This window comes from Squalius cephalus, assembly GCF_949319135.1.
Source record: "Squalius cephalus genome assembly, chromosome: 12".
Taxonomy (NCBI): Eukaryota; Metazoa; Chordata; class Actinopteri; order Cypriniformes; family Leuciscidae; genus Squalius; species Squalius cephalus.
In genome coordinates this window covers 21,993,219-22,018,701 of record NC_137133.1, presented here as the reverse complement: position 1 = coordinate 22,018,701, position 25,483 = coordinate 21,993,219, and the positions used below count along the sequence as shown (strand labels likewise).

The following is a 25,483-nucleotide window of genomic DNA, read 5'->3' as shown; positions in this document are numbered from 1 at the left end:
ATGCACTTTTATGATGATAGATGCACTTTTATGATGGATAGATGCACTTTTAGAATGGAGAGATGGACTTTTATGATGGAGAGATGGACTTTTATAATGGACAGATGCACTTTTATGATGGATAGATGCACTTTTATAATGGAGAGATGGACTTTTATGATGGATAGATGGACTTTTATGATGGAGAGATGGACTTTTATGATGGAGAGATGGACTTTTATAATGGATAGATGCACTTTTATGATGGAGAGATGGACTTTTATAATGGATAGATGGACTTTTATGATGGAGAGATGGACTTTTATAATGGATAGATGGACTTTTATAATGGATAGATGGACTTTTATAATGGATAAATGCACTTTTATGATGGATAGATGCACTTTTATAATGGAGAGATGGACTTAGAATGGATAGATGGACTTTTATGATGGAGAGATGCACTTTTATAATGGATAGATGGACTTTTATGATGGAGAGATGGACTTTTATGATGGAGAGATGCACTTTTATAATGGATAAATGCACTTTTATGATGGATAGATGGACTTTTAGAATGGATAGATGGACTTTTATGATGGATAGATGGACTTTTATGATGGAGAGATGGACTTTTATGATGGAGAAATGGACTTTTATAATGGACAGATGCACTTTTATAATGGATAAATGCACTTTTATGATGGATAGATACACTTTTATAATGGAGAGATGGACTTTTATAATGGACAGATGCTCTTTTATAATGGATAGATGGACATTTATAATGGACAGAAATCACTTTTATGATGGATAGATGCACTTTTATAATGGATAAATGCACTTTTATGATGGATAGATACACTTTTATAATGGATAAATGCACTTTTATAATGGATAAATGCACTTTTATGATGGATAGATGCACTTTTATAATGGATAAATGCACTTTTATGATGGATAGATGGACTTTTAGAATGGATAGATGGACTTTTATGATGGAGAGATGGACTTTTATGATGGAGAAATGGACTTTTATAATGGACAGATGCACTTTTATAATGGATAAATGCACTTTTATGATGGAGAGATGCACTTTTATAATGGATAGATGGACTTTTATAATGGATAAATGCACTTTTATGATGGATAGATGCACTTTTATAATGGATAAATGCACTTTTATGATGGATAGATGGACTTTTAGAATGGATAGATGGACTTTTATGATGGAGAGATGGACTTTTATGATGGAGAAATGGACTTTTATAATGGACAGATGCACTTTTATAATGGATAAATGCACTTTTATGATGGATAGATACACTTTTATAATGGATAAATGCACTTTTATGATGGATAGATGGACTTTTAGAATGGATAGATGGACTTTTATGATGGAGAGATGGACTTTTATAATGGACATATGCACTTTTATGATGGATAGATGGACTTTTATAATGGAGAGATGGACTTTTAGAATGGATAGATGGACTTTTATGATGGAGAGATGGACTTTTATGACGGAGAGATGGACTTTTATAATGGACATATGCACTTTTATGATGGATAGATGGACTTTTATAATGGATAGATGCACTTTTAGAATGGATAGACAATAACAGATTTTTACAGCGATTGATTCCAACAATCTTTTCACAAAACTGACAAAACCCATCAACATTCAGTGCATGAGCTACATTCTGACATTCTAACTGAAAGTGGGTGAATATCAAAATACATGATAGAAACATTTTGTTACACCAATTACAAGTGTTTTTATTACAACATTTGGCCCTGGACTAGGGTATTCTATTTGTCCATTCTATTGGCTCTATTCTATTTTGAAGACTTGTGCTGGCTGCACAAGTCTAATTTAAGGCTCTCACAAATAAATAGTATGGGTATATTATACATTTTCTGAGTCATCAGAGTGCCTTGCGTATTGAAGTTGTTGACTTTTGTGTCCGTGGTGTTCTTTCATGCCACAGGGATAAAATAAAGCATACAGTTTAGGCGGAAATTGTGAAAAAATGTGTGTTATTTCTGGTTTAAAGAAGTCATGTGACCTCTGTGTTTGTCAGACAGATTCAGTACTGGGCTTAAATGAAAGCCTAAAAGGTCCCCTTTCCAGCGATACCAAGCACCATATTATAGAATATTGATAATATCCCTAGCATGAGCCTAAACCAGATATACACCAGATTTCAAAAACGGAATTTATCTTAGGGGGTTAGTAACTTCATGAGCTGAAAAAAGTGATTTCGCTACCACCCCTGCACTGCTATCGTGATTTTTCTAATACTAGGGGTGTATACCTTGCCAAATAACAATGATAGCATTTTTTCCCCCGATGATACCGATCAACCCCCCTGGCTCATGGACTACATGTCTTTCGGAATTTTGAGAGTAGCCTACCATTCTATTGAGGTTCTGAGCCTGCTGATCAACTATTAGTGAAATCATCACAGATCCATTGATTTTGGTTGGATTTTTATGATTTTTTCTGTGGAATGAGTATACTGTTTGGTGAAAAGAATGGCATATTGACTGATGTCATAACTTGGGGGAATAGTTGATTGCCAATGAAGTAAAGATGAAAATATTGGAAAAAAGTGAGAAAACGCCTAATTTTTTGCATTAAATTGATGCAAAATCATGTAGAAATGTGTTTTAAGAGTTATTTTTTCAGTGGATGTTGTCAGCAAATGTGTTCTTTGTATCTGGAGTGCATTTATTGACAGCCTACCAAACCCACTGAGGATTTGAGGGAAAAAATCATTTTTCACATTTTTCTGATAAAAAATAAAGGGTGCATACACTAAAATGGCCACAATTTTTTTTCGCGATATTTCCGGCAGAGCAGACCCTCCAATTATTGGTTCTTAGGGTCAAAGTTAACAGAAAAAACACAAATAAAAAGTATAACAGACCATGTCAGGTTCAACCCATTTTATTGAGCTTTTGAGACTTTGGCTCCCCGACTACTAAGGGGACGTTCGAAAAGTCCGGGGGACGTCCCTTATTTGCTGGGTAGCTCCTAGGGTCGTTCGGGTACTCAAACCCCTCCACCACGGTAAGGTGGCAGTTCAAGGAGGGGTCCACTGTATTCCAAATAAGTAAAACAAATCAGAGATGTATATTATTACATTACATCATCACTATGGCTCTTTCCGGATAGGCCCTATCTGAATAATGGCAGCAAATGAAGCTGCATTTTCTAAAGTGCTAAACTCTTTTATCTTCATTCGCGGAGGTCTGCGTAATCAGGGTCGTTCGTCTACGGCGCACACTTGGGATGTTTGGACGGTGGACCCCAGACAATAAATATGTTTTAAACACAGTAGGCTTTATTAATAATGTGTATAATACATATTATTATATACTACTACTACTAATAACAATAACAATGAAAACGACAACAACTATTTTATTATAATTATGTTAAATAATAAACAACACTGCACACTACCCATTCCTTGTGACTGTATAATAGAATAGAATAGAACAGAATAGATGATTACATTTACATTTAATCATTTAGCAGACACTTTATCCAAAGCGACTTACAAATGAAGAGAGCAATAAAAGCAGTCAAATCAACAATAGAGCAACAATATGCAAATGTCAGCTAGACCAGCGCAGCACATGTAGCAAGAATTTTTTAAATGTAAACTATAAAAGCCTATAGAATAGTAAGTGTTAGTATTATTGAGTCAAATGTTGGCGAAAGATATAATATAATATAATATAATATAATATAATATAATATAATATAATATAATTAATATAATATAATATAATATATGAAGGAGTGAAACGTAACAGGAAACGTTACGGCGCGGGTGGCAAAACTACAACTCCCATGATTCATAGCGCTTGTTGTATTCCTGTTAGGCGGCCAGTTCAAGTTGCCATAGCAGAGGATGTCGGTGCCTTACAATGATCACCTAAGATAAACATCAAACCTCTGGGCGCACGGGTAGGGGGAGTTTGACGTACTTTTCTTGTAATTTTACAATTGAGTGATTCGGTATTATATTATACAAGCGGACAAGGCTTTGTAACATCTCAGGAAAGAAAGGCTGTAACTTAAGTTAAGCACAAAGCTAACTAACGTTAGCTCGATAGTTCTGTGCCAAGTCGAGTGTTTACAAGGTCTTTATTTTCATCAAAAAGACGATTTCATTGACTAGACTAGTGTTCCTCAGCCTTAAACATTTAATTAATCTGAATACTTTCTCGCCAGGTGTAATTACACGCGTCTTCTAGCTAGGCAAACAGATAATGCATGTGTCAGGATTGGAAAGGTGGTTTCTGATTTCAGTTTAGTGTTGTGGCTTATTTTCAGGCATTGGCTCATGTCAGCATGGACTCCTCCAGTGAATCTGACACCTTTGACAGACCCAGGGGGCATCGATCGCGGGTCAGGGGGAGCCGAATAAGACCTGACAGCAGGTTTCCTAGGGATACACATGTATCTGACATATCAGACAAAATTGACACTTTAGCAAACACTCTACAGGTAAGCTGCCTTCATGCATTGTCTGCTCTGTTGTGTACAGCTGGGATCACTGCGGTCTTTTCTTTTGACATGCAAGCTTTTGCTTTTGTGCAGGATACAAGTCGAAATCTAAACAAAGTGGATCAGATGTTGGGACAGTATAAGGAACACACAGACGACCAAGCTGAAGCCATGGCGACAGTGAGTATCGCAACCCAGAGTTGTATGGGATTGTCTCTGATTTCAGATAAGGGTGTTGTTCTGAGAGCTTGTCCTGTGTTTTAGCTGAGGGAGAGCTTAGAGGAGTCCATCCAGCATCTGCAGGATCAGCGGCTGAAGAGGAGCACGGGTGGCTGGAGCGCCTCTCTCTCCACACTGCACACCAGTGACCTGGAAGACGCCAGCGCCTCAGGTGCAGCACAGGCTAGGACTTGCTTCATTAAATGAGTGGAAGCTTGTCTATACATTTTATTAATAGTGTGTTAATGCTAATACATGAAGCACAGTATATACTCCCCCCCCCAAACTACTAGTATCTTTGCCAGAGGCGGACTTAGTGAGTCCCTAAGCAATTCTAGGTATGGGTGCACACCAACTATGCACCCTTTTACTTTTGTAGCCCTATACCCCAAGTATACCCCAAGTTCACGTAAGAGGGAAACAACTAAGCCTAACAAATTTACTCTGATACTCCTTAATAAAGTAAATACAAATATGAGGAACACATTTGTATATGAGCTGTAAAATCTTAATGTAATGCAGTGTAAAAATTCATCATGTTAATGTATAAACCATAAAAAAATCATGCACTTTATACGGTATATCTCCTTCTTAGATGATACATTTTCCTATTTATTCTCTTTCTCTAGATTATGGCATCTTTACTGGTGATGGAAAACAAGTGCATTATTCCTAATAACTATATTTATTTATGCCAAACATTTTATAACACAACCTCTGAAGCATAGTTGCTATAGTAACGAACACAACTTTCACGCGATGCTGATTGATAGACGACAGCACACCGCAACAATTTTGTCGTTGTTATTGTTGTGGTTATTTCAGCAAACAATTTACTTTATGCATTCAGTTTAACAACATTAAGTTATGGCAAACTTAATCATTCCACTGAAATGTGCACAGCATTTTAGACACATTATGTTCTTGCTCCCTGCATCCAATAAATGTACATCTAAGAATGAGCGGGGTAATATCAATGGTATGATTAATTTTAGAAATTTGTATCAGAGCTAAATGTATCTTAATTTTATAATCAAAGCTCTGCTGTTAATGAGCTTGCGCTTGTTGTAGCTCTAAACTTTGCTTGCGCACCTGCAATACTAATGGAATAGTCCATTCTAATCCATAATGGGGTGGCCCACATTCGTGCAGATGTAATAATAATGTTAAAACTTTAATGGTGAAATCCTGACCAAACAAAACATGATTAAAAAATGAGTAGGTTATGATTTATAAAGGCTTCTGTGTATTTGATGGGGCCCCCTGATTCCCTGGGGACATTATCTTCTGATAATAATAATAATAAGAAAGGTATCAGGATATATAAATGATTTCTTAAAGGGATACTCCACCGTTTTTTCATATTAAACTATGTTATTCCCTTAACTAAGACGAGTTGATACATACCTCTCTCGTCTCAGTGCGTGCACTAAATCGCTCTGTCTTGCGTCGAAACTTTGTTAGCCCAGTTCATTCAATATGTGCCAAGCAGAGAAGCTACCAAACACCTCCACGTTTTCCCTATTTAAATACAGTTACTCGCGTAACTCGACCTAGGACGGTGACACAAAACAAAACATTGCGCTTTTCTAAGCGTGTAAAATGGATAACTATATTGTATGGCGGAATACCATAGCAAGTGCTTGGAAGCACTTCGACTTCGGCGCAGTAATATCTTCACTAGAGGGAGCGGGGGCCGGTGAGAGGATTTTTCACGAGTGAAGATATTACTGCGCCGAAGTCGAAGTGCTTCCAAGCACTTGCTATGGTATTCCGCCATACAATATAGTTATCCATTTTACACGCTTAGAAAAGCGCAATGTTTTGTTTTGTGTCACCGTCCTAGGTCGAGTTACACTACGCGAGTAACTGTATTTAAATAGGGAAAACGTGGAGGTGTTTTGTAGCTTCTCTGCTTGGCACATATTGAATGAACTGGGCTAACAAAGTTTCGCCGCAAGACAGAGCGATTTAGTGCACGCACTGAGACGAGAGAGGTATGTATCAACTCGTCTTAGTTAAGGGAATAACATAGTTTAATATGAAAAAACGGTGGAGTATCCCTTTAAGGATCATGTAACACTGAAGCTTTGCTTTCACAGAATAGAATAAAATAAATAAAAAAATAAAAAATTATATATATATATATATATATATATATATATATATACAGTACAGTGCAAAAAGTCTTAGGTATGTTAATATCCATAAAAAAAGGGTTTTAAGATAGTTATTTATATATTTTGCTGTAGTGTGTCAGTAGGAAATATCAGTTTACATTTCCAAACATTCTTTTTGCCATTAATTGTAATAATCCAGTGAGATTTCTGTATGCACAAGGAATCTGACAACAGCCAGGATGATCTGATCTCACCATCATCGAGTCCGTCTGTGATTACATGAAGAAACTGAAAAAACAGAGACAAACTAAATCCAGAAGAACTGCGGGAACGTCTCCAAGATTCTTGAAGAAACCTTCCTGCAAAGCTACAGTACTGTGAAAAGTACTGGCACTTGTGTTTAAATGCTGTAAAGTGAGAATGCTTTCAAAAATAAAATCACAAATTGAATTTATTTGTGATTTAACTTCTATTAACTAATTCAAATCAATATATGGTGTAACGACCCTTTGCGTTTAAAACGGCTTCTGTCCAGGTACACTTGCGCATAGTTTTTCAGGTAGCTTTGCAGGAAGGTTTCTTCAAGCATCTTGGAGACGTTCCCGCAGTTCTTCTGGATTTATATATTTTTTTAATCAAATAAATGCTTGGTGAACATAATTTTTTCAAAAAGATTTGAATGGTAGTGTAATTGTTGCATACTGCTGTGAAAAATGTTAGCATTGCACATACTACTTAAAAATATAGTATGCACTAACTACACAATAGTTCCAGATATGTGTCTCTTGCCCTGTAGACAGGAGGTGCTACCTCCCCACGTCCCCTTTGAGAGATTATGGGAGTGCGGGCACAGGTAACAGAAGACGCTCTAGATCTGTTGCAGTGCGTTTCCGAGACTCCGCTCAAGTTGAAGAGCAGGTATGACTGTACATCTGAGTCTAATTGTGTCATGTTATAGTTTTTATTTATTAATAATACATTTTAGAACTGTATAGTCAGTTTCTTTTTGCACTTAAATACTTAAATCTAATTCTCAATTTGTTAGATTACGTCTCCACGTTAGAAATTTCAGAAATATCACCGGATCATGCCAGAAGATACAGAAAACCAGGGAAGGGCAAAAGCAGGAGAAATTACAATATAAAGGAGCAGTGTTTATTAAAAATATCTTTGTGTATGTTTCAATGCTCCGAATTTTAGCCTTATTCAGACACTGATTGTTTCTCATGGGGTCATAAGGTATTTTCAAAATTTATAGGGGCTAGTCTGTGATTTTATTGCCGTCCGAATCCAGAATGTAAGTGTTTTTCTCTCACCACCCGCGTGAAAATCCCCGGGCGAATTACCTACTGTTTTTTGACAAACACCAAGATCGTGCGGTAATTTAATTGCCGTCCGAATCCACATAACTAAGTTTACAAGAAGAGATCAATTAAAAATGTTTAAATACTTTTTGACCACAGCCGAGGACCATACGATAACTGTTGCACTTTGCAACGAATTTGGATGCATTTTAAAAATCTAGCTTACATTTTTATTACTGAAATGCTGGAAAGTATTTACAAGAACATTATTTCATCACCGGTCAAAGAAGAAAGAGAAGAAAAGAACGTAAACATTTGAAATGGGCCGTTATTATGACAGCAATTATGTACATTAAAAAAGAAACCAAGCAGCTTTATGTTTACCTCATGTAAATAAGAAGCTGTATTAACTTATTTCCGCTTATTTCCACATTTTGAAAATTACATCCATCATTTTGAGATACAATATAAGACAGAAAATCATTTTAAGTATAGTGTATCTATCTTCCTATTTTTAACCAGTATATTTAAATAATCAAATAATACTTAGGATATTGTATTTTCCTGTCTGTCTGTCGTGAATATTTTTTTGAAAGTACAAAATGCGATGCTATATTGTGAATATAGATTAATGTATGTATTCACAATATAGCATTGCATTTCGTTCTTTTTAAAGAAAATATTCACCTTATTCTTAATGAAAGAGCTGGCACGGCCATTGTAACTTGATTGTGTCAAAGCTTTCAGTCTCATTCGCTTTAATATATTCATTGTATACTATTACCTACAGTATGAGCACATATCAGCTGAATTCATATTAAATGCGGAAAATTCATGCATTCAATAATGTTTTAAAACTGAATTTGCAGATTACACAATTATTCTCTGCTTGGTGTCTGCTTTTGAAAACCACACTAATAATATAAATGTTATAGCAGAATCTATACCGGTGTCCACAGCTTCTGGGAGCTTGAGTGAATGTTGACATTTCTCCACACACGTCTTTGTTATTGCTGCTGACATATTGATTTTTCCGCATGATGACTTAATAATGCTAAATAATCCACCTTTGATGTACACACACATCACTGCTGCTTTTTTGTTTTCTGTGGATTTTATATGGATTACAGTTCATGCTGTGACTTAGTTTGTGATTCATTTGAGTTGGCACATTGTCTAAGTAATGTACTGTAAATATACTGTATCTTTTCTTACAAGTGATTTTTTGCCTTGAAGAATGGACTCGATACACTGGATGCACCTGGTGTAGACAGGGTGTTAGTATCTCTTTTATGATGCTTCCAGTCAGTATATGAGCAATTTAGCATTTTAGGGCGAGTTACATTTTAGTTTTCACGTGGAGGACAACGAACAGACAAAAAAAAAATGGCATAGAAGGAGGGACTCAAGCTATATTTAAAGGAATATATCAAAATATAATAGAGACTCTGGGATGGGCTCTTTTGACTTGGCCAAGTAAGCAGCCACCAAGAAATTCCTGGCAACCACCAAACAATGCCCGTGCAAACAACCCAAACAACCTTGTTTCTCAGGTTCACTCAATGCATCAGTCCCTAAGAGACCTGCGGAGTAATCAGCTTCGGATGGGTGATGACATTGATAGAGAGATCAGCAGAAGAAACAGGTCCCTTTAATGTTTCTACCTGATCAAATCAAAGCATCGTGTTCGTTGATGATAATAAATTCCTTGTGTAATTGTTAAAAAACACAATGTTGTGTTTTCTCTGCTTTCTGCTCCTCAAAAGGACTGACATAGAAACCAAGAAGACATTGGAGATTCTTGCAGGCCACGTACAGGCACCACAGAGAGAAGAAACCGTAAGTGTTGCTTATGTGTTTTTAAATTTTTTTTTTTTTTTTTTTTTTTTTTGCTGCCTGCGACCACTTGTCTTGCTTCTTGTCAGAATGCACTTGTTGTGTCTTTTCTTCTGCTGTAAGTTGAATCCAGTTTCTAAGGAGACCTGCTGTACAGAACATGATATACTGAATAACAGCAATTTGCTCTAGCTGAACAGGGCTGAAAACAGCACGTTAAGTCAGGTTTGAGATGTATGATGTGTCTTAGGTCTCGTTACGGGTGGAGAGACGTCTACAGGAGATTGAGGATGAGATGCGCTCGCGGCAGCAAGTGCTTTCTGAAAGATATCACAGAGAGAAACCAAAAAGCATGTCTGGAGAACTGCAGGAGGTAGAACACTACACTAATGCATATTGTTATTTATTTGCTAATATTTTAAAGGGGCCATATCATTACACTTCACATTTTCCTGGATATTCTGAGCTAAATGAGGTTGATGTACTATGAAAGCATACTGTAACTTTCAGAACTCACAACTCCCTCCCCAGTCCAAAAGGATCTTTTAATGAAAGCAAGAACTCAATCTGAACTTACACACATTTCTGCTGTGGGGAAACCCAAATACATGAATATATCAGTGATTTCTGTTGAGTGATCAGAAATGTGTTCAATAGTGAGGTAATAAGGAACATATATGATATGGCTTCTTTAAGATGTGACTTGTTCTCTAAGACTTGCACTTGCTGTCATTTGTCTGCTTTTTAGCTTAATGTGTTTATATCATGACTTGACACAAAATGCTTCACAGCTCCAGCAAATTTGTGATTGAATGAAAAGTTCCTTGCGCACTTGCATCAGATACTTCCAGTTGAACCTCTAAAGGAACTTCTTCAAATTGCCTAAATATCCGGTTGACATTATGAGGTATGATAATAGGGAAAAATCAGTGTTAAAACCAGTGATCTAGTGGAAACTTTGGAGCAGGTTCATGCTGTGCTCCTACCAGCAGGGGACAGTATATGCTTGTGTTTAGCTTCCATTAACAGTTGTCCTATTTATCTGAGAGGTGACTGATGAATGGAGCCTCATTTGCATCTCCACTGCAGTTTGCTAATGAAAAGGCGGTGTGCCTTAGGCCTAGAGAAATAATGCATTTGTTGTGAAATTATGAGAAACAAACAAGACAAGCAAATCAAGGCAGATAAACAAATGCTTAGTCACCAAAGAGCGGTTGAGAAAAACAATGTTCAGCTCTTTTGCACACCCATATCATCTAGAACGCTGTTAGAGAATGATGTCACCGTAGCATTTCACAAAGTGATTTTAGACTATGAAATGCTTCCTCAAAATGATACCTAACATAAAGACAATGGGTCTCATTCACTTAGCATACGTACGCACAAATTTGTGAGTGAAATGTACGAACGATTTCAAGAACAAATCACGATTAACCAAAAATTTCGTAATAAAATTAATTCTAAATTTACGAAAAAATATAGGAACAAATGAAACCACACATACGCATAAAAGCACTTACTCTGTATGACCTTATAATCGTGTTAAGAAGTTATATTTCATCCTAACACGACTATTATTATATTGATGTTGCATTAATTGGATTGTCCATGTATAAAATTATATAATAAAATGATTAAATAATACAATTTCATTTAATCTTAAATACATTCCATCATATATAGTTAAAGAGTAAGAAAAGCTGCATTATAGCTTCAGATGCGAGATTTCTCTGAATAACACAGATATACGTGTATGTACAGCTGGCTAATGAGAGGTCTGTATTAAAAGTGTTTATTGTGTTTGAACTGGTGAGAACGGCACACTTTGGCATTGCTCGAGGATTGGGCGAGAGCGTGTCTGCAAACAGCGGCTAGTTTGACGAGAGTGATGGAGGGCTGTAAGGAAAGCCCTTATATGGAGATGGTTTGGGTGTGTTTTATGCAAATGACTAACCTTGTGCATGCGGCCGCTCATTTAGAATACTCCAAATTCACTTAACATCAGAACGATGTTAAGAACAAATTCATGTGCATACGCATTTTTTTACAGTTTATGGTACGAACATGTTGTGAATTAAGCAGATATATATTTTTTTATATTTATATTATTCGTACAAATACGAAATAATCCACACGATTATTAGTGAATTTGAACCCAATGATTTAATGATTCAACTGATGTAGTCTTTGGCTGGGTGGCACCTTAATGTGATATGGAAGTTGGGGTCTGTCACAAAATACAATTAATCATAGTAATTATGTTTCGCCTTCTGTAATTATGCATCTCAGTTATTTTGATGTTTGCGTGTGTCATTTCTGATGATACATCAATTTCCAACTGTTTTGTACATGAATACATATAGCAAATTCATCTTGTGCTCCATGTGCGTGCTGGAATCACACATGCTGGTTTTTCACATTAAATGGCATGTGGCACATAATGTATGTGAGTTTCTGTTGCAACTCATAGGGGATTACTCTCAAATCTGCAAAAGTGAATTAAATTTACTCCAATATATTTTATTTCCCACTTTTGGTTTTTCAAACTCATTCTAGTACATTACATCTTCTGTATATGCAAATGCAATTACTCAGTGGTCTACAGAAAACTAATTAGTGGTGCTTTCAAGCATAATTTTTTACAACTGCTTATGGTTAGGCCCTTGGACCAAATCCCATGGCTTTTATTGCTGCCAGTCCACATACAGTATAAGCAGTTTTGCATTTGTAGTGGTGCTTATACTCTTTGTGCTCTAGAAATGAATGAAGTTGAGAGTTTTTTTTCATTATTTCTTATTGAATATTTTTAATTATTTTCCTAAGCAATCAGACTTGTGATTTTTGCTTGCTGGACAATAAAACGAGTGAAAAAATCCTATATACTTACACTGGAGGAGGAAAAGTGAGCTATATCTAGAGAACAGAATACCGTAGAGCAGGGCTATTCAATTAGTTTCATTCGAGGGCCGCATTATCAAATCGAAAAGTTGAGGTGGGCCGGTGGGTTGGTTTGGGGGTTTAGCTTATTTATTGAAACATAATAGTTTCAATAAATAAGTTAAAGTAGCCCTAAAAAAGTGTGGTATTTACTTGGAAATGTGGTACCCAACAGTATGCAAATATATAAAACAAAAATAAATTAAAGCTGCAAGCAGCATTTATCGGGGTTCAAGCAGTTAAGGCCATTAAGGCCTTTAAGGCCTTTAAGCACAAAAGCATCAAAAGTTATTAAGTTTTATTTAGCAAGCCAAAAAACTCGTTAGCGCCAACTAGTGGCCGATTTCTTTCAAAACTCTTACAGAGCTCTAGGGCCATGAGTCGAACATGCCCATCGAGTTTCGTTCCGATCGGCCTCCGTTAACCTTGTCTAATAGGTGCTCAAATTTCATTGGTCGATGGCAGCCATGTTTTTCGAGATATGCCAATGTCCTCATAGACCTACCTGGCACCTTGGACCAAGACACTGCATACCAATTTTCAAGTCAATTGGACTAACGGTCACGTGGTCATAGCCCTTTTCATGTTTTTTTCATGTTATAGCGCCACCTAGTGATCAATCGTCGCGATTTTTTTACTGTTACCCCAGATTGAACTCATACACATGTGCACCAAGTTTGGTGAAGATATCTCATTTCCTTGTCGAGTTATAGCCATTTTAGTAAAATAGGCTCCTCCCACAACATTAATTTATCACCCCCTAGCGACCAGGAATCGAAATTTCGACTTTTTTTCGATAATTATTGATATTCAGACTCCAGAGAACATTTCTGCACTGGTTTGGTTCCGATCGGGCGAAAGACCAGGGACTAGTTCGCAAAAGTAGGTTTTTGACAAAATTCAAAATGGCGGAAAAATTTGCAATCAGAAATGAAATCGGAGATATACGTTTTGACCTTCAGGAGTCCAGCTTTCCAATGATATAAGACACTTGAGACTACGACATACGGTCTAGGAGTTATGAGCAGTTTCGCGCTTTTAGTCGCTATAGCGCCACCTATGGGCCAATCGGGGTCATACTTTGATAGGTTCTCCCCAAATTGAGGACTACCATTTGGCCAAGTTTCAAGGTTCCTGCTCTTACGGTTTGGCCTGCACGATGCGTTTTAGCGGAAAATAATAATATTATTATTAGGGGTTCAAGCACGAAGTGCTGAAACCCTATTGTAATTGTACTGATTAGGGGTTCAAGCACGAAGTGCTGAAACCCTATTGTAATTGTACTGATTAGGGGTTCAAGCATGAAATGCTGAAACCCTATTGTAATTGTACTGATTAGGGGTTCAAGCACGAAGTGCTGAAACCCTATTGTAATTGTCCTGATTTTTATTAGGGGTTCAAGCACGAAGTGCTGAAACCCTATTGTAATTGTGCTGATTAGGGGTTCAAGCACGAAGTGCTGAAACCCTATTGTAACTGTCCTGATTTTTATTATTATTCTTCCGCCGTAAAACGCATCGTGCAGCCCAAACCGTAAGTGCTGGAGACTTGAAACTTTGCCAGATGGTAGTACAAAAATCGAGGAGAGGTTATCAAATTATGACCCCGATTGGCCAATAGGTGGCGCTATAGTAAGCAAAAGTATGAAATCGCTAATAACTCCTAGACGGTTTGTCGTAGACTCAAGTGTCTTATATCACTGTAATCCCTGGGTCAAGACGGACAAAATGTATATCTCCGATTTCATTTCCGGTATGCAAATTTTTTCGCCATTTTTAATTTTGTCAAAAACCTACTTTTGCGAACTAGTCTGTGGTTTTTCGCCCGATCGGAACCAAACCAGTGCAGAAATATTCTTTGGAGTCTGATAAGTAATAATTATCGAAAAAAAGTGGAAATTTCCATTCACGGTCGCTAGGGGGTGCAAAATTAACGCTGTGGGAGGAGCTTATTTTACTAAAATGGCTATAATTCAAGAAGTAATTTAGTAAACTTCACCAAACTTGGTACACATATGTAGGAGGTCAATCTGAGGTCACAGTAAAAAAAATGCGTCGATTGGCCACATGGTGGCGCTATAAAACAAAAAAAACGGATAGGCACCTGACCGTTTTTCCGAATGACTTGAAATTTGGTATGCAGTGTCTTGGCCCAAGGGGCCATGTAGGTATAAAAGGATATTGGCGTATCTCGAAAAACATGGCCGCCATTGGCCAATGAGCTTTGAGCACCTATTAAACAAGGTTAACGAAGTCCGATCGGAACGAAACTCAGTGGGCATGTTCGTCTCAAGGCCCTAGAGGTCTGTAAGAATTTTGAAAGAAATCGGCCACTAGTTGGCGCTAACGAGTTTTAAGGCTCTGTAATCACGTGGTGTAACAAATTTTGTCACAAAATGCATATCATTTGATAGATCTCCTCATATTGAACAACTTTGCCTCAAGAACCACTGCTGTCAATCAAACCGTTCATTAAATATTCACAAATATGTTAAAAACCTACTTTTGCGAACTAGTCCTAGGTTTTTCGCCCGATCGGAACCAGACCAGTCTAGGACAATTCTCTGGACTGTCTAGATCAATAATTATCAAAAAAAAGTTGAACTTTTGCATTTGGATGGCTGTAATAGGGTCATTTAGAAAATGGGCATGGCAAAATACACTAAAAAGCCTATAAATCCTAAATAAAAACTCAGAACTTCACAAAGATTGGTAAGCATATGTGACATAACATCATTAAGAAGCATGCCAAATTTTATGGAGATTGAACGATAGGTGGCGCTATAACTTTTAAAAAGCTTTAAAACCATATATTTCCTATGGTACATTGCCTGTATTGGTAGTAAATGGTCTTTTTCATCTATTATGTCAGTGGTTACATGCTTGCTAAATAAAACTTAATAACTTTTGATACTTTTGTGCTTAAAGGCCTTAATTGCTTGAACCCCGATAAATGCTGCTTGCAGCTTTAATTAGGGGTTCAAGCACGAAGTGCTGAAACCCTATTGTAATTGTACTGATTTTTATTATTATTATTAGGGGTTCAAGCACGAAGTGCTGAAACCCTATTGTAATTGTGCTGATTTTTATTATTAGGGGTTCAAGCACGAAGTGCTGAAACCCTATTGTAATTGTGCTGATTTTTATTATTTTTCTTCTGCCGTAAAACGCATCGTGCAGCCTAAACCGTAAGTGCTGGAGACTTGAAACTTTGCCAAATGGTAGTACAAAAATCGAGGAGAGGTTCAGAGAGTATGACTCCGATTGGCCCATAGGTGGCGCTATAGCAACCAAAAGCGCGAAACTGCTCATAACTCCTAGACCATATGTCGTAGACTCAAGTGTCTTATATCATTGGAAAGCTGGAACCCTGAAGAACAAAACGTATATCTCCGATTTCATTTCCGGTATGCAAATTTTTCCGCCATTTTGAATTTTGTCAAAAACCTACTTTTGCGAACTAGTCCTAGGTTTTTAGTCCGATCGGAACCAAACCAGTGCAGAAATGTTCTATGGAGTCTGAATATCAATAATTATCGAAAAAAAGTTGAAATTTCGATTGACGGTCGCTAGGGGGCGCAAAACTAATGTTGTGGGAGGAGCCTATTTTACTAAAAGGGCTATAACTCAAGATGTAAATGAGGTATCTTCACCAAACTCGGTCCACATATGTAGGAGTTCAATCTTGGGTCACAGTAAAAAAATCGCGACGATTAAACACTAGGTGGCGCTATAACATGAAAAAAACATGAAAAGGGCTATGACGACCTGACCGTTAGTCCGATTGACTTGAAAATTGGTATGCAGTGTCTTCGTCCAAGGTGCCATGTATGTCTTTGAGGACATTGGCATATCTCAAAAAAACATGGCCGCCATCGGCCAATGAAGTTTGAGCACCTATTAGACAAGGTTAACGGAGGCTGATCGGAACAAAACTTGGTAGGCATGTTCGACTCATGGCCCTAGAGGTCTGTAAGAATTTTGAAAGAAATCGGCCACTAGTTGGCGCTAACGAGTTTTACAGCTCCGTAATCACGTGGTGTTACAAATATCCACACGATATGCATATCATTTGATAGACCTTCTCATGGAGAACAACTTTGCCTCAAGAACCATTGCTGTCAATCAAACCGTTCATTAAATATTCGTAATTATGTTAAAAACCTACTTTTGCGAACTAGTCCTAGGTTTTTCGCCCGATCGGAACCAAACGAGTCTAAGACAATTCTATGGACTCTCTAGATAAATAATTATCAAAAAAAAGTTGAACTTTTGCATTTTTCGCAGGGGTATATTGGGTTATAAAGAAAATGGGCGTGGCAAAATGCACTCAAAAGCCTATAAATCCTAAACGAAAGCACAGAACTTCACAAAAATTGATGTGCATATTTGTCATAACATGCTAAAGAAGCCTGGAAATTTGTATGGAGATCGGACCAAAGGTGGCGCTATAACTGTTAAAACGCTTTAAAACCATATATTTCCTATGGTAAATTGCTTGTATTGGCTGTGAATGGTCTTTTCCTATGAAAAATTCCTATTCCTATCTATTATCATATAATTTTCATATAATAATGTTCATGACTCTTAATAAGCATGAAAAATTTCAGACAGATCAGACAAAATTTGCCTCTATAACAGTTAAAAAGGTAAAAATGATATAACATGTCATTAAGCTAATAAGTGGTATTTTACTGCCCCCTGCTGCCATTTCATCATACTGCTCCCTAATATTGTCATATAATTCATATTTAGACTTTATAAAATCATTATTTTAACATTGTCAATCATATTTTGTCAAAACTCATCTATTGGAGTATTACTTGACAATTGTGTCACATTGAGATATGGAAATGGACGAAAGTAAATGAATGAAATGAAACGAAAGTAAAACGGGCATTTAAGCCACGCCCCCGAATACAAATTCACTAATAACTCGAAAACGGAAAGTCGTTGCACATTCAAATTTTGATGGTAAGGTCCTCTCCAGGCTCTTGATCGAAACGTGTCGTCGCGGGCCTCCGTGGGCCTCCATCGAGGGCTACTCGAGCACTATCTATGCTCTGAGTTTCAGAATTTTTCGCGTTCTGGTTACCGAGATTGAAAAACCAAATTCCCATTCATTCACTCATTCATTCAAACACTTCAATTGTAAAATGCAAGCTATAATACCACTTTTGTCCACTTGAGGGAGCAGCAGGATTGCACATTACCTTTTCATTAGCTTTCAGTATTGGGAAACAAACAAATGCTTTAAAGGGGTGGTTTACTGCCTTTTTTCTTTGCTTGATTGTGTTTATGGGCTGCAATATAACATGTCTTTGTGTTTCGTTTGTTAAAAAACGCCTTATTTTTCATAAATTTCACCTTTATTGTAAGCCGCTTCCTCCTCTGTCATTTGAACGACCGGTTGACTTCCTGATTCTATGAAACCACTCCCTCAGAAAGAGGCAATGAGCTCAGACTGGTTAGTTCGGCCGGTGTGTTGTAATTGGCTAAACTGCGTCCGGAATCTTCACGCCCATTACCTTTACGGGCGACAGCTGCATGTGCTCCGGTCAAATGTAATGGTGTCAATATTGCCTCATCAGTTTGAGCCAGAATCAGACCCAGAGAGCGGTGATGAAGAGAGTCAAGCAGAACCTCCGCAAACACGGCTCTTACTAAACGTTTCTGAATGGTAATTTTTTTTAATTATTATTATTTTCTCAAAGAATTTCCACACGCTGTTACTTGAAAATGCTAAGTTACTGCTGTTTGTTAGCTTTTGAGATACGCTTTCCCCCTGATTAAACATTTAATATAACTGAATACATGACGGAGTAATACCGTTTTTTAAAGATATTGTTTTATTGATAGAATGAACAACCGTTTAACTATTCACAAAACTTACCGGTAGTTTACTCAGTTTGTCTTTTTCTTTAGGTGTACATGTGATAACAGCAGCTGAAGTTTGCTGTTGCGATAATTTTTTTAAGTTTGTACACGTGTCTTATACACACAAAATAACATCGAACTAACTAGCTACTATAACCAAACAGCTTTGGCATTGGTTTGCGTTCTTGATCAAATAAAAAAATTACGTCATAAAGTATACATGGAAAATACGTTTACAAAATTTGTACATATACAAATTCGGGTCCAAAATGTTTATACGCATCTGTCATATACTAAAGCCAGCGCTGGCATTTTTTTACATCCTTGATAAAACTAAAACATTACGTCTTAAATTATACAGGCAAATACATTTAAAATGATTAAATCTTACTTGCAGGTTGTGGCCTCTGGTTTTAAAGCTGGAACTGCTTCATGTTGGAGTAATAGTTGTGTTGAATCCGACATTGAACTCGTGTATATTCTGGAAGCTGTCTTCCGTAAAATGCGCAGCACAGAGAGCTAAACTACGATTGTAATTGTCAGGAACATAATCAAACTTAAATTTTAACCATTGTTGACGAACTACAGCGTCTGTAGGAAGCCTGAACACAGAAGACCTGACAGCTACAGCTCTCCACTATAACTCCTCCTCTTCGACAGCAGAACATGTTCCAGAGGGAGGGTTGATGTAAATGTATGGGTTAGTTACGTATAAAACCCGGGAAGTATCTCGTTGTAGTCCCATTCGAGTCGTTTTTGTAGGCATTAAACTTCCTGATTTTTAAAAGACAATATCTCTGCTTACGTTGAACTTTCAGCGCAGCAACTTTGCAGATACTGTTCATGCACCAACAGCAACATTACACAGTATTTAAAATGAAAAAAGTGAAATAGCAATCAACCACCCCTTTAAAAAGCAATCTTTTTTATTATGATAGGGCTGTAGCTTTCGATTATTTTAGTAATCGAGTATTCTATTCAAGTAATCGGATAAAAAAATTGTGGTAAAAAATAGATTCAAGTTAACAACAGCCTTTAAAATGACTTAAAATACAAATATATAATAACAAGCAACAATAATTGGTTCAAGTAAAGTATCAAAGTAAGTAATTATATTGGTTTTATTGAAGAACACTGTTAAAATATACCCATGTAAAATAAATTATATAAACTAATATAAACATAACTTATGTACATAAATAACAAATGCCTGCAGAGGGCGCCAGCGGCCTGGTTGTTGTTACACTAAGCCTGGCATTATCAAATCCTTGTTTAATATTGTCCAAACAATTAATTCAAATGTCAACTTAACCTTTAATATTTGGCCACTTCTGTACGATAGAAATGCTACAGTCACTGTAATTTCTTGAACGAGAACATGTGCACATCAAAACATGCAAACTCAGAGCAAGATAACTTATATTTTGAAATCGCAATGTTTAAACTTTTATTTTGAAATTGCGATGAACAGCAGTTTGAGAAACCCAGATGTGCTCCACAAATGATAACAGTGCAACTATGAAACACAAACTGCGTCCGACTTGCGTTCCCATATTTGCACGTTATTGGAAACCTAAACAAACAGCACTGCAGAGACTGAGTTTGCTTGGAGCAGCGTTTACTGTGGACGGAGCTGAGGTAATTTTAACATGTAGGCTAATCTGCACTCATGTAATTGAAGCGTCTTCTCTGTGAAAAAACAAAACAAACAAAAAACATATAAAAAACGGATATATTTATTTAACTGAATCACAGCCTTTGTGATTTCACAATGGCACTATGCTATATTATGACTGTAAATGGTTTTAAATATCGCGTTGTCCTAGAAAACTGTAATTCTGCGGTTGTTGGATTCTCGTCTGTGGAATGCACCACTTTCGGTATTTTGCCAATTACTCGAGGGGTAAATGCAATCAAGGATTTTTTAAATCGAGTACTTTACTATAATCGAGGAATCGTTACAGCCCTATACTGGTAACATATTTTTATATTATTAGATCACAAAGAAATGCCTATAGACAAATAAATATATTTTCTCAATAACATATCCATAAAACATATTTGTGTGCGTGTGTGTGTGTGTGTGTGTGTGTGTGTAAGCATGCATTATTGAGTTAACATGGAAAAAATGGTTTGATTTAGTGCAGAAAACTGGTGCAAATCATTAAGTTTAAAGTGAAAGTGAGCCAATAAGTGGTCTTCTACTGGCTTCTGCTGGCCATTCTACTTATTAACTCTTCGGAGTCTTGTGCTATTTTGGCCGTTTTTGAGTACTTTTTACACAGCACAACATCACCTATATGAACAGACAATTAGTTTTTCACTTTGATGTACTTTATCAACACACTGGACCCAAAATCACACAAAAAACACAAAATCCGAATAGAAAAATTATAGTTTTTTACTACAAAAAAAACACAAACATGCTCAATGAAGCATTTTAAAATGTTAACACAAGTTGTAAATGTCAACATATACAGGTACAATTCAGATATAATCAAGCTATGTACAAATAAAATATGATTTACAAAAAAAAGCAGGTGTAGCATGGGCTTTTTTTTTTATTTATTTTTTTAGCTTTGCCACTTTTTAAAACAGTTCATGCACACAATTATACAGAGAGCTATATTTAAGGCCTTGCATTCCCAGAGTATGAGGGTTCCCAAATAGTGCAAATGGGTGGGAGACATATAAGCCTGAAAAAAGTTTTTATTTTTTACTTCAAATATTAGGCATAAAAAATATTGAGTTGTGTTGTACTGACTCTTGCATTTCCCACAATATATGTGGTCTTTTAGATTTTGTATTTGAAATTGGATTTATTCACCAATTTGTTGCATTCGTGCCTAAAATTGTCATATGGTGTGACATAAAAATTATTCTATATAAAATGAAAATGGGATATACTCTCCCTAAGTAACTAACTTCAACATAAATTGTTTTCATTACTATCTTAAGATTTAACATTTCTTTTGTGCAGATTCATTAGATTTTGTATTGTTTTTCTAAACCATCATGCAAAGTAAGTCATCTCTCCTCAGCCTTTCCAGATATTTTAGATAAATTATGTTAAACCCGGTTATAAATCTATGAAAATGCTTGTGACTCTTGCTGATACTATTTCTCTTGTGTTCCGTTGACTTTTTTATGATTTATAATTAAGAAAGTATTTTTACTGGCACAATTCTGAATGTCACACCAAATTATATAGTGTCACGCTATATGATGAACTGCACCACTCCACAATTTGTCAATGCAAAAAACTGTATTTTATTTGCATTCAACATTCAATTAATTCAATTCAGTTAACATTAATCAAAAAACATACTAACATTGTTTTAAAACTTTTAAAACGTTAAGAAACTCATAAATACACTCACCTAAAGGATTATTAGGAACACCTGTTCAATTTCTCATTAATGCAATTATCTAATCAACCAATCACATGGCAGTTGCTTCAATGCATTTAGGGGTGTGGTCCTGGTCAAGACAATCTCCTGAACTCCAAACTGAATGTCAGAATGGGAAAGAAAGGTGATTTAAGCAATTTTGAGTGTGGTATGGTTGTTGGTGCCAGACGGGCCGGTCTGAGTATTTCACAATCTGCTCAGTTACTGGGATTTTCACGCACAACCATTTCTAGGGTTTACAAAGAATGGTGTGAAAAGGGAAAAACATCCAGTATGCGGCAGTCCTGTGGGCGAAAATGCCTTGTTGATGCTAGAGGTCAGAGGAGAATGGGCCGACTGATTCAAGCTGATAGAAGAGCAACTTTGACTGAAATAACCACTCGTTAAAACCGAGGTATGCAGCAAAGCATTTGTGAAGCCACAACACGCACAACCTTGAGGCGGATGGGCTACAACAGCAGAATACCCCACCGGGTAACCACTCATCTCCACTACAAATAGGAAAAAGAGGCTACAATTTGCACGAGCTCACCAAAATTGGACAGTTGAAGACTGGAAAAATGTTGCCTGGTCTGATGAGTCTCGATTTCTGTTGAGACATTCAGATGGTAGAGTCAGAATTTGGCGTAAACAGAATGAGAACATGGATCCATCATGCCTTGTTACCACTGTGCAGGCTGGTGGTGGTGGTGTAATGGTGTGGGGGATGTTTTCTTGGCACACTTTAGGCCCCTTAGTGCCAATTGGGCATCGTTTAAATGCCACGGCCTACCTGAGCATTGTTTCTGACCATGTCCATCCCTTTATGACCACCATGTACCCATCCTCTGATGGCTACTTCCAGCAGGATAATGCACCATGTCACAAAGCTCGAATCATTTCAAATTGGTTTCTTGAACATGACAATGAGTTCACTGTACTAAAATGGCCCCCACAGTCACCAGATCTCAACCCAATAGAGCATCTTTGGGATGTGGTGGAACGGGAGCTTCGTGCCCTGGATGTGCATCCCACAAATCTCCATCAACTGCAAGATTCTATCCTATCAATATGGGCCAACATTTCTAAAGAATGCTTTCAGCACCTTGTTGATTCAATGCCACGTAGAATTAAGGCAGTTCTGAAGGCGAAAGGGGGTCAAACACAGTATTAGTATGGTGTTCCTAATAATCCTTTAGGTGAGTGTATGAGTAAATCAAACACCATCTCACGTCAAGAACATTAAATTAAGTATAAAATTTAAAAGAAATACATTAATTGTATAGGTAATTTAATGTTCACTATTAAACATTCACTATTATCATTGAATATGTTTTGAATAGTTATTTATTTATCATTAAAAAAGGTGTATGTAATATTGTGTGACAAATATATCATATGGTGTGACTTAGAAAAACAGTCACACCATATGATACAGTGTCACACCATATGACGTTTTGTTCAGTTAAGATAATCTCTTGGTTAACTAAAAACAGCTAGCTTATACTTAGCATGTAAATTGCCACATGGCAGGAATGATTTTTAAGAATTAATAAGTAAAATTCGTATAAAAGTGTTTCATTTTTATGTAAATAATGTCACACCATAAGACACAAAACACTGACCACTAGTGAGCATATCAGATACAGAGCTTTTTAATTAAAAATTAAAAAGCCAGAACTCAACTCTTGACCTTGCAAACCACCCCAGAGATGGCACTGCAACTTCCTGGTTGAGTGTGGACCTCTTCATCATAATGATGTCCAAATTATTGCCCGTTCAAAATATAGATTGCAGTGTCACACCATATGACGCCCATTTTACGGACAAAATGTATTTGGCCAGAACTTGCTTTAAAATCATACACAGACATCAACACTTTCTGTGTCTGTTGAAATGGCCTAATTCTGTTACTTAAACTGTAAAACTATCAATTATTTATACTTTGCTGATATATATTGTCATATTAGTAAGGTCACACATATCCCGGACAGTCACACCACATGACAATTTTGATGTTTAGATAAAAATTTGAAGTAGAGGTCTTTATACACCAACTACAGCTATGGTATGCTGTAATAATATCTTGTCAGAGGAACAACATGAAGATATATATTTTTAACAAATACCCATTTTTATTAGGTTATGACATCATGGACGGGTAGAATTGCATGTCATGTCTCCCACCCAAATACAACATAAAAAAGGTAAAATTGAGATAAAATCAAACTATATACAGCAAAAAGCAGGTGTGGCAATAGGGTTTTTTCCTTTTCTTTTTTGCTTAGAAACTCTACAAAACACAATGTACAATTACACAGACAGCTACATTACAGGGCTTTCATGAGCTTGAGTAAGAGGTGTTCCTAAAAAGTGCAAATATACCATACAAAAGGTAAAATGAATACAAAATCAATATCAGGATCACTCTCGGTTTTCCAGGGGTCAGAGCTGTGGTGTGGCTGTCCTGACTTTGCTGGAGATCTTGATCTGGTTTGACTCTTCCTTCCACCCCATCTCTTTGTAGGCCTCTGTCTGCTTGTTGTCGAAGTGGTAGATGACCCAGGCTGCTCATCATCTCTGTACATGTCAAGACACACGCAAAAAGATTAAAGATTGTACATCAAAGTTCAAGATGCTCATTGGCACATATGCACAACAATTACAGTGAAGCAGTCATTGGCAATGAAATTCTTGTTCACACAACCACACACAGACACACACAGACACACACAGACACACACAGACACACACAGACACACACACACACACACACACACACACACACAGAAACACACACGCACAGACAGACAGACAGACAGACACACACACACACACACACACACACACACACACACAGACAGACATACAGAGACACACACACACACACACACACACACACACACACACACACACAGATAATATAATATACAATAAGCTAAAAGTTTGTCTCACCCCTCGTTGTGAACCACAAAATCCGAGTCGTCAATCTCATCATCGCCACTTTCTGATTCCGTCGATGAACTGTAAACAACATCGTCCAGTTGGTAGAACAAGTCGAGGGCTTGTTCAACCAAAAATTTTCCTTCCACAAAAAATACCTAAACTATCTACACTACTCCTAAACTACTCTCAAAATCTACTCAAACTCTTCCAAAAACTAGCAATAACATCTCTGTCTTTCTGTCTATTCCGTCAATATCCCGTCGGTGCCTTTCAATTTCGCTTCTTTGCACAGTTCTTCTCCTCCACTCCGTAAAATGTGCAGCATGAAGAGCAGAGTCAGCAGATTCACACA

At 36.9% G+C, this 25,483-nt stretch overlaps 1 protein-coding gene across 3 annotated transcripts in view; it reads left to right on the top strand.

The window, feature by feature from the left end:
- The first annotated feature begins 3,851 nt into the window (after positions 1-3,851).
- Positions 3,852-25,483, top strand: part of cep128 (centrosomal protein 128) — a 363,668-nt gene continuing 342,036 nt past the window's right edge. For 2 of the 3 annotated variants that reach the window (XM_079888956.1, XM_079888955.1), the window contains exons 1-8: positions 3,852-3,961; positions 4,331-4,504; positions 4,598-4,684; positions 4,769-4,895; positions 7,640-7,761; positions 9,701-9,792; positions 9,914-9,986; positions 10,234-10,356. In XM_079888956.1, the coding sequence (XP_079745082.1) occupies positions 4,349-4,504; positions 4,598-4,684; positions 4,769-4,895; positions 7,640-7,761; positions 9,701-9,792; positions 9,914-9,986; positions 10,234-10,356 (780 nt within the window). In that variant the 5' untranslated portion in view covers positions 3,852-3,961; positions 4,331-4,348. Of the gene's footprint in view, positions 3,962-4,311; positions 4,505-4,597; positions 4,685-4,768; positions 4,896-7,639; positions 7,762-9,700; positions 9,793-9,913; positions 9,987-10,233; positions 10,357-25,483 lie in introns of all 3 variants that reach the window. The other variant, XM_079888957.1, reaches the window with a different exon arrangement.